The sequence below is a fragment of the Asterias rubens genome, chromosome 6 (assembly GCF_902459465.1).
Source record: "Asterias rubens chromosome 6, eAstRub1.3, whole genome shotgun sequence".
In the NCBI taxonomy this organism is placed as follows: domain Eukaryota; kingdom Metazoa; phylum Echinodermata; class Asteroidea; order Forcipulatida; family Asteriidae; genus Asterias; species Asterias rubens.
In genome coordinates this window covers 13,847,220-13,865,605 of record NC_047067.1, presented here as the reverse complement: position 1 = coordinate 13,865,605, position 18,386 = coordinate 13,847,220, and the positions used below count along the sequence as shown (strand labels likewise).

Here is an 18,386-nt window from a genome sequence, read left to right as displayed (position 1 = left end):
ATAGTATAAAACATTGAGAGAAACGGCTCCCTCTGAAGAATGTATTTTTTGAGTAAGAGGTAATTTCTCACTCCAAAATTAAAAGACTTCAGGCCTGTAGGGTGTTTTTTCTTTCATTATTCTCCTCAAACTTTGATGACCAATTAGTCCAAATTTTCATAGAGTTGTTATTTTATGCATATGTTTGGATATACCAAGTGAGAAAACTGGTCTTTGACAATTACCAAAGGTGTCCAGTGTCTTTAACAAATGAGAGTGGATTGTAAATACAACGTGAATTTCGCACTTAGCCTTTGATATGACCAAAAAATGGGGGTGGTGGTGGTGGTGTTTGTACAATAGATTGTTCAGTCAAGTTTCAGGAATGAAAAACTCTATAGTTGCTTTAGAGAAGCATTTCAGAATGATTTCTATTTCACTACTCATCCAAGCATCGACTTGGTTTCCAGGTGATGAAACATTTGAGGTAAATAAACCCACAAGTGTTTGAAGGCTGGAGAAATTTGAGTTTTGTCATGTTGACAAGTGCCAGACGCTAGCGATATTGACCTTTTGTTGATAGTAATTTTCATTTTATCTTCCAATTACATTGTATTCACCAAAATTTAAGTCTATTTTTTGAATATCACAGATGGTTGATTTGTGGTGAATTTCTTTTCGGTTCTATAGTGATTAAGTTTAAAATGTAGATTTGATTTTTGTTTTATAAGGGAGGTACATGTATCACATGGGTAAGCAACTACTGCACAGAGAAGTTTGTACAAAATGCAGTAGCACTATTTCCTATTGACCTTACGATCACTTCATGTTGTCAGAACAGTAAAAAAACATGTACAGAATTTGTCCAAATTGTCAGATATTTAAGCTCATGTTGAGCCATTTCAGCGCGCACCATGTTTAACTAAAGATTCCCTTGAACCCTGGCTTGAGGAACATTTGTTGACTTCTATGGTTGACTACCGGTACTTTTATAAAATTGGAACTTAGTTCCCCAATTATGTAACATCCCTTTAGTCTTCGATAAAGACTGCTAGGGTCGAAACGCCAGGCTGTTAACCTTTTTTGGTATTTATACCATGGGTCCCTTTTGGTTGGCAAGTTGTTTTTAAAAGCTAATTCTATTTTCTCATCCCTTAATAGTAGAGTAAATTTAATAATGGAAAAAGTTAGGCAGAGATGTCATTGTAAATAATGTTTTTTGGTTGTTTTTTTTAAGAGTGCTACACTTGCAACGCCCTATAAAACACATTCTCTGAGCCATTGTAGCTGAATTCCACAGTAATCAGCCCCATGAAAATGGACTCTGATTTGGTAAAAAATTTGGGCCAGGAGTGTGATTTATGACTGACATGGCGCATAATAAATACACATTATTATACTTTTGTTTACAGATAAGATATGTTAAGAGGAATGTTGTTATAAGAGGACAGCCCAAAAAAAAAGCAAAATTGAGATTAGGGGTGTCAGGATGTACCTCTTTATATAAGCACTTTTTATATAGAGGTGGACTGTAACGGGGGGGGGGGGGAATCTTTTCACACAGGGACTTTTACACAATTGATGGTACATGTAGAAAACGTTACTCCATTCTAGTTTGTGTTATATGTATGTACCTTTGACTTTATTACAATAAAACACATAAGTAGAGATTGCAAATAAAACATTTTGTATATAACATTAATGGAATTGTGTTTTCTTTCTTTGGTTTGTAGCAGGAGTTCAAATAAAAGTTGTTACTTATGCCACACGTTTAATACAGTGGTGTTACGAGCTCAAAATGGCTGCCACATTAATACCAAAGACAGGTACCAGGAGGGATTGGGATCATGATTATCTCTGCTGCCAATGGCAATAATCCCTTGATTCAGGGATGGCCTTATATAAGTGTATTGCAAGTATTCACATCACATGGTAAATACCCATTACGAGAAGACCAGTGTCGCTCGGGCAGCCCCGGCGACAGTCTACTTGCAGCTCATCAGGTGATACAGGCCTATGCATGCGCGAACATCGCTTTCGCGACATCCAACACATGAACAAACTTATCCGGGTGCATTTTATTTCACAGTTGTCATTTCCCCTTGCTCCAAATAGTATATTGTTCCAGTATAAAACAAACATAGGCCCTAACGTTGTTTATTTCGGCCGGGTGAACAGTCGATATGAGCTCTGGGTATTGGAAGTTAACAAACTTGTCACCACGGCTTCGCCTCGAAAACTAGCTTGTCAACTTCCAATGGAACTAGGTTATCAACTTCTAATACCTAGCTCTAATATAGTCTAGTGATCGCGTGCGCGTGTTTTGTGGGAACTAGTGCCCGAGCGGGCACTAGTTCCCGAGTGGGCACTAGTCTTTGAAAAAATGGCCCGGTTACAGCGCCCTCTCTTGACTTGAATCGTGAACATCAACTACAAAACTTCCTTTCTTTTACAGATTTCTGTTCTTATTTTACACCAGGAAAGCGACCTATTTCATACGGCCTTCGGCCTCGTAAAAAAGGTCGCTCTTCTGGTCACTCAAAGTCCCTGGGGGGAATAGACGTACACTAGTAACCTCATTGCCAGTCAATTTGTGTAACTGTTCACCCAGTTATCACACCATTATCACACCAGCCAGCGAATTTCGCGCGAAGCGCGGCATCCCGCTAGCTCTGCCCCATTTTAGTTACATGGCGCCCTCTTGTGGTCGAGGTTACGCAGAGAAACACCAGCTGAACATACCCTGACGTACACTACAAGCTGTGAGTGTATAATGTCAACAGTACGCTGACTATATATTCGGAGGGGACGGTCCAAGAAAAGAAGAAACACCGAAGTTCCGGGACTTGCCTCCCCTTTTCTGACGGTGCTGACCGCACACTGAAAAACACAGATTGGAGCAACTTGGGATGGGACGTTGACTGAGAATCATTCTTATTCGAAGATTGTGTTTCCAGTGAAGTCTCGCAAGAGTGCAAAACAAGGTAATAAAAGTGTAGTGTTTGTTAGCGATGTTTTGGGGTGATGTGCAGTGCATGATCATGATGCATTTGCATGGCAAATGATGAGATGTAGATCATGGAACCTCCATGGGTAGATAAATAAAACCATGGATAGAATTAAATAAACTACTTGTGACTGTCAAATGTTTACTTCTTTTCAATTTAAATCATAAAATAAAATAATCAAGTGAAATGAACTTGAGTCAAAGTGAACTGAATTCAATTTCAATTGAATAGTTAAACTTGAATTTTGGCTCTCGTTAGGTGTCTTTTTCGATAACAATAAATTTATAAATAACCGTGAAATTAAAATCTGTCTTTTTCTGTTTTGTCTCTTTTTTTTATTAAAATAATGTTGAATGTACCAACATCATTCATAACTAGCAATCACATTTGTTCTGTGTAGGGCAGGCTTCGGACTTAACATTCTTAATTCTTAAAAATTGCTAGCTTTTTTTTAGACCCAGTAACTGGGGCGCTGTATTCCTTTTTCCGATAATGTCAAAATTCGAAGGAGTAATTGCAGAATACCCCGCAGCCCGAAAGTACGGATAACATTCCGTATGGCGCCACCACTTTTTCACTAATCTTTACAAAATGGGTTATCTAATTGAGGTAAATAAGATACTATATTATTTCATATCGAATGAAAAAGTGGTGGCGCCATACAGAAACTTTTCCGAAAGTACTTTCTTTTTACCAAGTGGAGGCGCGGAGTCGCGAAGTAGTGGTGCGGGCAATGACCGGTAGAGGGTGTTTTTAGAAAGACAGGCATACCACTACACGTGGTCAAGATAATTTTGGAGAGTCGGGGAAGATGTAGGCACGGAGTCGCAGAGACGTGGTGAATGCAATGGCCGATAGAGGCGTTTTCAGAAAGACGGGCATACCACTACAAGTGGTCAAGATTGTGGAGAGTCGGGGAAGTGGAGGCGCAGAGTCGCGGAGTCGTGGTGCGGGCAATGACCGGTAGAGGGCGTTTTTAGAAAGACGGGCATAGCAGCATTACACGTGGTCAAGATAATTTTGGAGAGTCGGGGAAGGTGGAGGCGCGGAGACGTGGTGCGGGCAATGGCCGATAGAGGGCATCTTAGAAAGAAGGGCATTCCGGACTTTCTTTCCCTTTTTAAAATAATCTTTGAATGGGGAACATTTGCATAGCGGCAAGAATATAAAATAAATGGAATTCGGGCTTTCTTTCCCTTTTAAAAATAATCCTTGACTGGGGAACATTTCCATAGCGGTAATAAATATTAAGTAAATGGAATTCGGACTTTCTTTCCCTTTTTAAAATAATCCTTGAATGGGGAACATTTGCAACGCGGCAAGAATATAATATAAATGGAATTCGGGCTTTCTTTCCCTTTTAATAAATAATCCTTGAATGGGGAACATTTGCATAGCGGCAAGAATATAAAATAAATGGAATTAGGGCTTTCTTTCCCTTTTAAAAATAATCCTTGACTGGGGAACATTTCCATAGCGGTAATAAATATTAAGTAAATGGAATTCGGACTTTCTTTACACCCGGAAGTGATACAATTTAGTTTGATAGCGCCCTCAAACGGTCACAAATTTCACAATGATATGATATACATGGGGCCTTTCCTCAAACCACGGCTTGGGCTTCGGCTCAGGCTTAGGCTCCGCGCTCTGTGTTCGCAGCTCGGCCTTTAACCTGCATTTTCAGCGCGTATTGCTGATTGTACCAGCACGCGGAGCCTGAGCTGGAGCCTAAGCCGAGGTTTGAGAAAAGCCCATGTACTGTACTTACTTGCACGCGAGGACGTGTGATCACAATACTACCAGTGATAGTGTTTATTGCAATTCGGGACAGAAAAAACTTTTCTTGAGCTTGCGGAGACGCATGATTTAGAAAGTCTTGGTTGTATCTAGTCGCAGAATGCATCTTGTGATATTTCTTCAATCTTTATTTCATTAGAACATAATCCCTAGGCAGCACTTAAAAAGGCTACTATTTCTTGTAGTGCAGGGTCACAGCGAAAAAGCGAGGGCTGAAGAAGAAAAGTGAGGAACGAAGTTATAAGGGCATGCCTGATGGTGATACTTCCTGGAGGCAACGAAGGCAATTACCTCCATGCCTTGATCATTGCCTTTGTGCCCTTAAAATGCTCGCTGTAGAATTTTACAATATTCTCATCATAGGGTGCCCTTTACCAAGAAAAAAATGCCTTTGCGCTCTTGCGAAAAAAAATGCAGCTGAAATCAATTTCTGTATAGTCATAACACACCGATGAAGCATGTATCTTGCATTGCATATATTCCAAAGCCATGCTACTTTCATATCAAATATCTCAAACACTCTTCAGTCTCCAGACAACTTAACTGGAGCAGGCTAGTTGAAACACCCAAAGTGTGAGTTCTAAATTTGCAGATTATTATAAGCTCTTAAATGGCGCGAAAGGACTTTTTTTTACCGCCCCGGGTTAAACGGCCCGCCTTTTCACACTATGATCGCTTTACCTCCTGGTCTGCCCGTGTAAGTGGACATACCCCGGGGAAAAGCCAGCCCTGCTCTGGAGTAGGGCTAAGCCATAAAACACCGAGGTATTCTTGAAACGTACGACCGAAACCCTGTGGAATGGGAACATAGTGTGAAAGTGCCCCGGGTATTCCAAGGGGTAAAACAAAAACCGGGTCTCCCCAGGGCTGTGTTCCAAGGGTATTAGAGATACAGTAAAAAAGGCTATTGACCCCTTGCATGCGCGTCACACCCACGCAGCGACTGATGCCACGCTCACCATGGTGGTGGTCAATAGGCTTATGTGTAACCGCCGAGTCACCTAAAATGCACACTCCACTGAATAACACACGTTGACATTGACCACCAAAATGGCGCATCCAAGATTATTCTGATGATGACGTCAGGTGAATTGGGTCAATAGAAGTGTACATGATGTGTTGTCGCGCTAGTGTACACAATTTGCTTTACACTCGGAATACCTCTTTCAAAAACGAAAGAGAAAAACATGCTATTTTTGTTCACAAAAATTTGTTGTTTGTAGCTCAAAGTTCAGTTCATTTTTAAACCATAACGGGCAAAGTGTTTACTCAAAAGCAGTACTTGAAGGTTTGCCAAAGACTGAACGATTAATATGATAACAATCTTAATCAATAGTGTGATATTTTGGGCAGAAAACCTACTTTTTGGGATGACAAAAGGACTGAGAGTTACTATAATATTGCCTGATCCCAGTCCCTTTAAGGTAATAACTTGATTGTTGACTATGTTATCATTAAAAAAGTTCAACAACTCTGGATGGACAACCCCCCACTCCCGAACCTTATCTACATAACCTAAAAGGACTCCGCACTAATACTAAAAATAGAAGCTTAATACCTGGATCTCAGACAAACGTACAAAACTTCTCTGTAACAGTGAGTTATACTCCCACAAATTTTAGCCTTGCATTCATGGCATTCAACTGTATTTTTGTCAACAATTAAATGTTATATAAATTTATGATCTAAGTTTTACACAGTATAACTATGCATGGGAGCAGTAGTTAGCAATACTTAGTTTAAAATCTCTTCCTTCCTCCAAAACTACTTGAACCTTTGTTAATGTCAAAACTGATAGGAGCAGTGGCATTGAACAATATTTACAGACCGCAAAATGTTTTGTTCTGTTCTTTTTTTCTCCAGGATTTATCGGTTTCGCTTTGGCAGGCTTTAGATACTTTGTACATAGATGTTTCATGAAACTTGTTTGGTTACTTCCTCTTATGAAGCTGTGTGCTAAACAGTCAAATTAAACTTGTCCAAGTCTCTATGTGTGTGTTCTTTTGTTCACTGAGGCAATTTATTGTAATAATGATGTGGGGTGGATTTGACAAAGGTAGTCCTAACTTTTAAAGACTAGTCCTAGGCAATGCTAAGAGATAGGACCAGTCCTAAGTTAGGACCAGTAACTCGACCTAACTTAGGACTGGTCCTATCTCTTAGCATTGCCTAGGACTAGTTCTAAGTTAGGACTACCTTTGTCAAATCCACCCCAGGACGGATACTTCACAGAGGCATGGCGATTGCCTCCACGCCCCCTGGTCATTGCCTTGGGGCCCTTGAAATACTATGACAGTAGAAATTTACATTTTCCTCATAGGGTGCCCTTTATGAATGGTTTATTTATTTTAAAAATCGCAGCATACCGCTGAGTTGCGACATAATTCATAATCATGAAAAATATTACAATAATTATTAAAAAGCTTTCCAATAGAAAATCCATAGTGAACATATGATAAACAAGTCACAAAAACAAAGGCCTGCCAGAAATGTACAAACAGTTTGACTATAATTAACACCAGAGGAGACAAGGAGAAAATGCATTGGTACCCTTCCCTTGCCCTTTCAAAAACGAAATTATACAGGCCTGCTATGTGTTCTTTGTGAACATATTTCTGAGGTAATTCATACATAACGATTATTTTATATTTTAAAAGCATATTACAGACTACCTTTTATGTAATTGTCTCTTACTCTTGGTAACATTCTCTAGCGAGTTGGCCAACCATTTGAGACCAATTAACTATCCGAGTTGTGTCTGATTGCACAATTGTGTACAGAACTGGGCCCCATTTTATAGCGCTGCTTAAAGACAGTGGACACTATTGGTTATTGTCAAAGACCAGTCTTCTCACTTGGTGTATCTAAACATAATATGCATGAAATAAGAAACCTGTGAAATGAGCTCAATTGGTCGTCAAAGTTGCGAGATATGAATGAAATAAAAAACAACCTTGTCACACGAAGTTGTGTGCTTTCAGATGCTTGATTTCGAGACCTCAAATTCTAAACTTGAGGTCTCGAAATCAAATTCATGGAAAATTACTTCTTTCTCGAAAACTACGTCACTTCAGAGGGAGCCGTTTCTCACAATGTTTTATACTATCAACCTCTCCCCATTACTCGTTACCAAGTGAGGTTTTATGCTAAAAATTATTTTGAGTAATTACCAATAGTGTCCACTGCCTTTAAGCAGATAATGTTGACTGGGGGACACAACTGTAACATCTTTGGGATACTTCATATTTTAAAGGGATAGTTTCCTGTTTTCTATGTTTTCTCACAAACACTGCACAAAGCTAAAGCAGTTGGCTATGGGCCATATTTTTGACCGCGTGAGGGCGCTCTCAATCACTTCCGGGGGTATATTCATTCATACCCAAAACAGTTATTAAAGATTGGAACACATAACCACCACAGACATCTAATCCATCACGGACAATAAGACTTTTAAAGGAGCCGTTATAATCCACCTCTGAAACAAATTGAAACTACGGCGCAACACTAGTGACAGAACGCATATTAATCTGTGCAGGGCGAATCGCGTATACCCCCGGAAGTGATAAAAGTACTATTTATAGCGCCCTCGCGCGGTCAAAAATAAGGGGCATTTCCTGTTTAGTTTTTTTTGATGATGAAGTTTCATATCTGAGTTGTTATCATAAAAGAAATTCTGGGAACTGATTGATTGACCTTAATTGGATTATACAACTTCTCAGGATTATTGTAATAAGTTATGTTATGAAAAGAGGAATTGAACCCAAGAAATTCATATTTGTATTTATTCCACAGCCATTTCATCGGATACACCTAGCCTCCATGATGTGAGCAGAGCGTATAGTGATTGGGTTAAACCATCCCAGTATGTCTGTAAGAAGTGACACTAGATCGGAGCAGGCCCAGAGGCCAGGCCAGGGGGCGAATATGGAGCAGTCCCTGGGGTCCGGTAGCGGCAATGAACAGCTCTACCAACTCTGGGTGCTGTTCAACAATGAGGTATGATTATAGTGACCTCATAAATAATGAAGATTTGTAATGGATCAATAGTCTAATGTTATTTTTCAAAATACAGAATAATTTAATTGGAATCTTGATTTTTGTAAGAAACGTAACAGTGATATTAATAATTATAACACCCCTTACAAATATTCGGCCTTTTCATTGGTTTAGATCGCGTCACATGATATGTCTTAGTTTTACTAGACGGCGGCCGTGTGATAGTGCATCGTTTGCCGTGTGATAGTTCATCGTTTGCCATGTGATAGTCCGACAACTATCACACGGCGTGCAGTACCCAGACGTTATTTTACCCACCTCGAACCCGATCAGTTGTGCATCTGTGTATCTGAAACGCGCGTACGAATGTTACGTGTACGAAAATGATAAATAGTCTGTTGTGGTGTAATAAAACAAATATTGACTGCTTGAACTCGTGCTATGGTTAAAACTACGACTCCCTCGGTGATCCCCGGACTGTTTTATTTTCCCTCGGCTGCGCCTCGGGAAAATAGAACGCTCCATAGCACTCGAAGCAGTCAATATTTGTATACTAGTTCTTCTAGCGCATTTCACAATAACCGTCTCAATATGCTTTACATATATGTACAATAGTGCCCTGGTCATTGGGCCGATAGCATTCCTTTAATCTTTCTCAGCTCCCTGGGGAGTATACAACCTGGGCAACCGTAGCACTCCAAAGACTTGTTCATACACAACTCACAGGTACCCAATTATACCCCTTTGGTAAAGAGAAGCAATTATAGTATCTAAAGCCATTGGACTCTTTCGGTAAACAGTATTGTCCAAAGGCCCACACTTCGTGTATCACAACTGATATAAAAAATAACAAACCTGTGAAAATTTAGGCTCAATCGGTCATCAAAGTCGGGAGAAAATAACGGGGAAAACCCACCCTTGTTTCCGCACGTTTCGCCGTGTCATGACATGTGTTTAAAATAAATCCGTAATTCTCGTACTTTAATGTTGTCTCGAAAAGTAAAGCATTTAATGGAATAATATTTCAAGAGAAGTCTTTCACCACTACCTTCTATAAACCCTGTAAGTTATTTGTAAATCTGTGAACTTTTATTTTTTTTTCTGTGCCGAAAGTGTATAATGGCTTTAAGTATCTTTGTTTTCTTATCTTGTTGTTCATCAGCGTGATGTTGGGTTCTTCAAGAAGTATCTTCAGCAATTTATCGAGCAGTACACTCGAGAAATTGATTTGCAGTTCAATCATCTGGAAGAAGGGTGAGTAATCTAGTCACAGCTCATAGAATTTGATTTGTTGTCTGAATAAGCTTCCCAATTATAACATTCTTCTATATCGTGGGTGTCCTTGGTCGATGCTGTCTCGAGAGAAGTGTCCCCAGATCTCCCTGTCCTTCATCCATGTACAAATTTCATCTGGTGTGTCAAACTCTGGAATAATTTACCTTACAGCATCCGCCACTCTAGCTCACTAGCAGTCTTCAAGAAATCTCTCAAAACCCACTTGTTCAACTGATTTGTTTGCTTATTTGTTATTGTTTATTCTATGCTTTTTGTTAATTGTGTGTACAGCGCTGTGGTACTTTCCCCTGTTAGTTAGAGGGCTTTATAAATACCTTGTATTATTATTATTATTATTATGATCAAGCGGTTAAGAACACCTGTGTCCTTAAGCAGACACTTAACCATGATGCTTCGTCCTTTGGATGGGATGTAAAGCCGTTGGTCCTGTGTGTTGTCTAATGCATGTAAAAGAACCCAGTGCACTAATCGTACAGAGAAGGGGTTTGCCCGAGGGTGCCTGGTTTGATTGGCAGCATATTGTGCCACAGCACCTTGTAAACCATAGTTGTAACAAGTTTCCTTGGCAAATTTGTAAAGTACTGTAATTTTTGAAGATGTTTCTTAAGGTCTGGTTCAAATTTGAGAAAGAGTTTCACCTTCGAAATGAGAAGAAAAAACCCCCAAATAAAGCAAGATATGATTTTGTTTTTAATATTTTCTTTGAAGCTAAAAAGTATAGTATGGTTATTATATCTCTATTTTTTTAGCTCGGAACATTTTGTTGATACTTGTTTGGCAAAGGCTCCCCACTGTATCTCAGAACTACTTCAAGTTTACACTCCGTCAAGAAATCTTCGATCAAGTTCCATGTTTCTCCTCATTGAACCCAAGTCTGGACCCTCCTTGGGTGACAGGTCTTTTTTCTTTAGCTGTGCCACGCATCTGGAACTCTCTACCACTTAATCTTAGATCTTGTCTTTGTACCACAAATTTTGAGTCTCCTCTCAAAACTTATCATTATATGTCACAGGTTTTCAAGGACTAATTTTATTGCATCTGTTTTTCTTTTGTTTCGTTATATATGGCTTTTACTGCGCCTTGAACACCCAGCAGGGTGGATATGTGAGCATTATAAGTTTTATTATTGTTATTATTAAACAGACAGCCATAACATGGTGCTATGTAAAAAGAATACATAGGTCTCATAATGAAGTTCAAACGAATTATACAAAAAAAAAGTGTAAGGTTATCAATGTATATATCTCAAATTTTCTAGAATATTTGTCAATACTTGTTTTGCAAACAGACAGCCACTGGAGGGTCCCGGGATATCCAAACTGCCAAGTACCATCTTGCAGGTGATCACCAAGCAGTTAGCGGGATGTGCCCAGGAGTGTGCAGAGAGTGAGACCCTGCCGCCAGAGACGGTCAACTTTGCTGAACAGCTGGTGCAGATGCTGATTATAATATGCAGGTATGTGTCTCTGCAGAAGCACTCTTAAACTCCTTCATGCGCTGACCAGGGCCCAATTTCATAGAGCTGCTAAGTATTTGCTTAGCATGAATTTTCTTCCTTGATAAAAACAGTATTACCAACCAAATTTCCATTTGTTGCCTATTGCTTGTTACTTGTATTGAGCTGTTGTTTGCTTACTCTGAAAGTCACGTGGAAAGTTGGTTATTTTAGTAATCCTGTTTTTACCAAGGAAGAAATTTCATGCTAAGTAAATTTGTGGGCTGAGCAGCTCTTTAACTTGGGCCCCTTAGCCTAATTTCATGGCTCTGCTTACCCCCCAAATTCTGCGCTTTTGGTATTCTAACTAGTGGAATCTTCCTGCATTTGTGTTCATCCCTGCGTTATTCGGCGCTTAAGGTTTAGATTTGAAGCCTTGAAAGACATTTAAGAAGTATGAGCCTCGGAATACTATTTCATTTTAGGGTCCAATTTCATAGCTCTGCTTACCGCTGAATTCTGCGCTTACGATCACCATTCTCTGCTTATGTGCTAGTGCTGGATTTCTTTAAATCGTTTCAGAAAAGTAGTTTAAAATGGAAAAATATAGATCGCACAGACACTCTATTTTTTTTTCAGTATAGGAAAGAGGATTCTTGAGGGTGCTATTGTGACCTGCACAGAAAATCTTGCTTAGCAGAAACAGTTTACCTGCAAGTTTACTACTTATTTTTAGTTTTTTCCTATTTGTCCACACTGAGCAAACTTCCAACAACCCCTATATATTTTTGCTTACTGACTTACTTTTTTTGTGAAATTTATTTTGTATATATATTTTTGTTTAAAGGCATCATGACAATCTTGCGCTGGTTGCCTCTTGTGAGTATCTGAAATATATCGTTCCTATGACAACCGGCATTTTAAACAAGGTAAGTTGATAAGTTTGTACGCCATAAAACACAATGTCCACAGGTTTACATTAAGCTTGCATGGTTTGAAGATAATGATAATAAATAAGCTTCCCATAAAATATTACTTTCTGATGTTCTGTAGTTTTTGAGAAATGAGTATAATACAAGGTCACACAAATTATTTTAGCATGAACAACCTATTTACCAGTACTGGTATTTCGCTTCGTGATTTTTCGCTTTTTTTCTCAAAACAAAATTTGAAGACTAATGAAGCTGAAACTTCTACAGGTAAATTGTATTACATACATCCTCATTCACAGTGAGTAGGGATTCATGTCATGGCCAAAAGAACTTGGTCTACAAAAGGTATCAAACCCCTTTAATAGGGTCAAGAAAAGTGGCCTACGCAAACGTTTTTCCTAATTCAGCTTTCAAAAATGATCATTTACTCTTACCTTCAGATGAGTGCTGCCACAGATGATGGGGACCAGTCTGCACTGGTGTCCTTCATTATTCATGTGCTCCATCTGTTTGAGTGCATGTACGACCCGTACCACATATGGAGAAAGTACATCATGAAGTAAGTTTTGTTTTCTATAAATAGTAACAAGTTTATAATAACAACAATAACCTAAAACGCTTTTCACAACAAAAATTGACTTTAAAGATTGCTAATTACCACCTGATTTAAATATGCAAATTAGGTCACTTCTGGCTTGAAACTCTCGTCCGATTTTGGATATGTCATCAATAACTACCCAATAAACAATAATCAGCAATAAAACAAACTTTTGCAATTTGTGTGACTCAACATGAAAAAAATGTCTAAATCTGGTCCTCTATATAGAGTCAGTTGCTATGAAACATGATTCAGGACCAGCTTTTGCGTAGTAACGTGAACACCCATACATAATTCTGAATGAGTGCAGGTTGCTATGCAAAAGCTTGCCCCGAACCATTTGACATAGCAACTATCTCTATAGTCTGAGGAATTCAAAGGTAAGCGGTCACTTGTGACTAAGCAAGTATTGTACCAGACAATTTAAAAATCTAACTCGCAAATGGCTTATCGGGTCAAAAGTGATGCATTCACTATGATATCATTGCAGGCTGGCATAGTTGATTTAGCAGTCAAAATCACACTAGGTGAAGTGATGTGAGGGATAGTTCAGGTATGAGATTGTTCAGACTTTTGGCTGAATTCAGACTTTTTATGTTGGCCTGGTGAAGAAAATCTGAAAATATTTGTTTCCACAAATAAAGAAATCTTGCACATTGGTCTACTTCTCTGGTGCTTTGGATACTGTTTCCAAAAGCTCCTTGGAATCTATAACCCCAGGGGTTACCAAGCAGCAGAAATGGCATCACTTCAACAAACCTTTGAATTTGTATCCAAGTTTCAGACTTTTTTGTTAGTAATGACTCTCACCCCCTGGTAGTTTGAGGTAGCATCCATTTATTTATGTTCTTTTGTTTTCATGTTTAGCTTACAAGTTAATCCTGCTCATCATAAGTACAAATCGTCCATCCTCAGCGTGGAACTAGTGCCTTTCTTTTACGGTAGGGTTTTCCCTCATCATTATGAAAAATTGTGAAACCAGTTCTTGAACGATTACAATATTGTGTCATTTTGTTATCAATCGTGAAGTCACGCCGTGCCTTTCGTAATCGAGCAATCTTGCAACAACAAAGAGCTATTTCCAAGCCTAGAAAATTTCTAGAAAGAGGAAAAGTAAATCCCAGTGCATTTTATGGAAGTTTTTGTTTCCAGGGTTTAAATTTGACCTCAATATTCCCCCCCCCTGACCAAAACAAAATTAAACTATTTGTTTTGGGTCTTTCTAAAAATTTGTACCGTGGGTAGTACCGGACAATTTCGATAAGCCATGACCAAAGTAGTTGATGGTTACTTGACACTTTTGGACCCTAATACTACATCAATGGTTTCAACATTCAACAAATATATAAACAGATATTTTGTGCTTTTGATAAGTAAAAAATAATTTGTTCATTTGTTCTCGAGGGCAGTATCAAAATGAATTATTATTGAATTGAAACAATTTTTCTTTGAACCCTGTCTCTTTCAGACTGTTTGCAAGATGTTACCTGGCAGTTGTTGCAGTCTATTGATGTGCATATAAGAGTTATTCACATGTTTGGTGCCATTTTAACTGGGTCGCAGGTTTGTATGCACTGTCGTTTTACTAATTGTAGAAGAGTTTGGATTTGGTTTTTTTGTGTTTTACTTTTCTTTGTTTAAACAGAAAAAAAAGGATAAGTTTTAACGATCTCAGACAAACAACAGAATCATTTTGAAAAATAGCCCAGCTAATTGTCCATAAAAATGTGTCGGGCGGCGTTTTATAAAAAAAGCCCTCCCTTTTTTTTTTTAAAGGCAGAATACTAAACATTTGGGGAGCCTAAATGCCTTGGTTTAAGTACTAATGTTTGGTGGTTTTTTCCCCAGAGCTCAGGAAAGTATACAGTAACACTATGGTGTATATGGTTAAAACCAAAATCAATGTACATTGTTTATTATTATACATCTTAAGTATAAAAGATGTATAGGTTTTTTTATATATATATTTCTTTTTTCTCTTCAAGGGCAACATTGAAAAGATACCATATTTTTCTGTTGACAGGAAAATGCCCAAGTTGCAGTTTCCCCTGCAACCGTTGACGTTCTCTTTGGATTACTGGACACACCGGCGCCCTCTAGTGACTTCACTGTGGTCCACACTGGTTCCCTTCAGCTGGTGCAGGAACTGGCATTGAAGTGTATCGTTCAGATGGTTCTGGCCATTCATGGCTGTGCCCCGGAGCATGTAAGTAAAACACAATGTAAGCACAGCATAAGTTATGCTTACCATAACAAGGTTACCAGCCAAAATACCTTGACACAAGTACAATCTGTGACTGGTCCCCCCTGCCATTTTTGCTTAGCAGAAAATTGTAAAGCAATAATTCCTGGGCCCAATTTATAGAGCTGCTTCACAGCACATAAATTTTTGTGCTTATTGCAGCAAAAAAAATTGCAAAGGTATTTTACGGGTTACTAAGAAAATTAGGCGACCATCTTGCGCGTTCCCATGGATTTGTATTGTTACGCCATTAATTTTTGTGCATTATGCACCGGAAGGTTAGACTGCCTTTTTGTGTGCTTACGGTAAAGCAGCAAATGGAAATCACACAGTAAGCACAAAATCGGCCGCTAAGCAGCTGAGCAGCAGGGCCCAATTTCATAGAGATGCTAAGCACACAAATTTGCTTAGCATGAAATTTCTTCCTTGATAAAAACAGGATTACCAACCAAATTTCCACATGATTTTCAGGATAAGCAAACAACAGCTGAATACCAGTAACAAACAATATGCAAAAAACGGACATTTGGTTGGTAATCCTGTTTTTACCGTGGAAGAAATTTCATGCTAAGCAAATTTTGTGCTTAGCAGCTCTATGAAATTGGGCCCTGATGAATTTGGGCCCTGCTTATAAAACAGCTCTATGAAATTAAGGTTTCACATTGTATACACCAATCCGGGGGCGCAAGTGTTGGGCACCGCGCGCCACTACTGCGAGAGAAAATCATGTTCCTTTTCACTCTCTATGGAAATTAGATGTTTTCCTCAACGACTTACACAATTTCCTTGACAGGACATCATGATATACCATTGTAGATCACTGACCACAAATATTTGCAACTAAAAAGAAACCGAATCATCTTGAAAACGGTGCTTGTCTTAGGTGAGTTAGGGGGTCACAGACGAGGAAACTGCATAATAGTCGCTAAAATGCATTACATTGGCAGTTTTTGTCAGAATTCCAGTATTTTACTTTCTGCTTAATTTTAAAAATTTATCAAGAATGTAGTACATCGTTACACCATGCAGCCATATCAGGGAAATTGCGTAGATTGTCGAGGAAGACATTCAATTCCCATAAAAAAGTGAAAAGGAAAACGATTTTCTTGTGTCTTCGTGCACAAAATTAGGCACAAGTACACCGCAGCAGTGGCGTGCGGCATCCAGCACTTGCATGCCCGGATAGGTGTATAATGAATTATCAGTATAAAGTACTTGTATAAAGTACAATTTTTCTTTGACGTGCTGAACTTTTAATGACTGAATTTCATCCTCCACTTTAGAGACAAGTTGAGTTAACTGAAATTGTGCAGCAGTTACTACAAAAACTTGCATGTGATAAAGTGCCACATCAACTTCAACTAGCAATATTTCGTGAGTATAACTTTTTGTTGACATTTTCAATCTGCTGGGATTCAGTTGAGTTACAAATTATTGGACTTATTGATCCATAAATCTCTGGTTTATTATATTTTGATGTTAATAATTCTTAATTTTCTTTTGAATATTATACTTTAATAACTTGTTAACTAATAAAGTTAATAAATTTCAGTTCGAGGCACTGCAACAATGCATTGTCGCAAAATTTAACCACTTGGTGAAATCTGGCTTTTCAATTTTTCTCCGCTTCACCTAAATGGAATGGTCCATAGTTCACCTAGTAATAACACTGATATTCTTTTGTTCTTTACAATGTTTCTTGTGTTCGTTTGTCCCGTCCTTAGGATAGGATGTAAAGCCGTTTGGTCCCGTTTGTTTTGTAACGCACATAAAAGAACCCAGTGCACTGGTTTGATTGGCTGCATATTGCGCCACAGCACCTTGTAAACCATTACATGGTGCTGTGTTAAAAGAGCAGGGGTGGATTTCACAAAGAGTTAAGACTATCCTTATCTCTAGTTAGGACGCGTTACTCGTCCTGACTTAGGCAGCCGTACATTTTTTCATATCTTCTAAGACTAGTCCTAAGTTCGGACTAGTCCTAACTCTTTGTGAAATCGACCCCAGGTCTCATAATTCAAATGTAGATCCACATACCTTGCAGGAAATACTGAATGTTAAAGCACCTTGAGCGTTACTGAGTGACAGATACAATGTATGAGCACTATATAAGAAGCCACTATTATAATGATCATTATTTTTACAAAGAAGTAATGAGTTAAACGGATTGGCTTTCTTCCACAGGTTGTATACCACAGATTCTTCACAGTCGACGCAAGCTTGCCCTCCAAGAAGCTTTTGTTTCAGCGGATGTCTTCACTGTCCTCATCAACATCATTGAGAAAGCTATTGTGAGTACTACATCTCATAATAATACTGGATTCTTATATAGCACTTTGTCGCACCCCTAAGAGTGTATCAAAGTGCTCAGTAAATTTTCCTGGAAGGTATTTTGGAGCTAAGATTTGAAGTATGAGACCTATTCCTTTAACAGCACCATGTAAGTGTCACCCCTTGGACTTGAACCCATACTCTGCATATCAGAAACACCAGAGCTTGAGTTGGGTGCTCTTAACCGGTGCTCTTAACCGCTAGGCACCATTCACACAACCCTGCAGCCTTACGAAGACCATGTCGATCATCCCCGATCTCAAAAATGTATCAAGTCGGGGCACTGTCGCTGTCAAATTCCGGCAATTTGGCAAATTTAAGACTACATCACGACTGTACTGCTTCTACATCAAAAGTGTTGCTGCCACTTCGATGACACCTAGACCAATGCAGGCCTATCCGCAATCCTGCATCACACTGTGCAGCTGTGTTATTCTGAGCTCCGGAATGTGTATCTAGTTCAAGTCTGATAAATAACTGAAGAACTCATTTTGATGTTTACAGCAAACGGGAAGCACGAGACAGCTGACAGGTTTCTTCTGTCTTCACATCATGGCCGCGGTCAAGGCCGATTGCCCCATGGCGAAAGTGTCCTTCAGGGAGACCATTGGGTACCTGAGGCTGGGCAACCTCCTCCTTGCCCTCGGGCAACCATCTCAGCAGCTCATTGGAGCTCTCTTAGACATGGTAAGCATCTGAAATGAACATTTATTTATGTGGCTCGTACCTCTTAGAGGCACTGGACATGTTCGGTAATTGTCAAATACCAGTA

General features: G+C 39.0%; 1 protein-coding gene across 2 annotated transcripts in view; it reads left to right on the top strand.

Moving 5' to 3' along the window:
• Window positions 1–2,811: 2,811 nt before the first annotated feature.
• LOC117291945 (neurobeachin-like protein 1) overlaps window positions 2,812–18,386 on the top strand; it is a 70,921-nt gene continuing 55,346 nt past the window's right edge. For both annotated transcript variants that reach the window (XM_033773967.1, XM_033773966.1), the window contains exons 1-12: window positions 2,812–2,963; window positions 8,577–8,780; window positions 9,943–10,034; window positions 11,365–11,532; window positions 12,359–12,440; window positions 12,884–13,002; window positions 13,909–13,982; window positions 14,510–14,604; window positions 15,065–15,247; window positions 16,567–16,657; window positions 17,468–17,574; window positions 18,119–18,301. In XM_033773967.1, coding sequence (XP_033629858.1) covers window positions 8,649–8,780; window positions 9,943–10,034; window positions 11,365–11,532; window positions 12,359–12,440; window positions 12,884–13,002; window positions 13,909–13,982; window positions 14,510–14,604; window positions 15,065–15,247; window positions 16,567–16,657; window positions 17,468–17,574; window positions 18,119–18,301 — 1,326 coding nt within the window. In that variant the 5' untranslated portion in view covers window positions 2,812–2,963; window positions 8,577–8,648. The remainder of the gene's footprint in view (window positions 2,964–8,576; window positions 8,781–9,942; window positions 10,035–11,364; window positions 11,533–12,358; window positions 12,441–12,883; window positions 13,003–13,908; window positions 13,983–14,509; window positions 14,605–15,064; window positions 15,248–16,566; window positions 16,658–17,467; window positions 17,575–18,118; window positions 18,302–18,386) is intronic.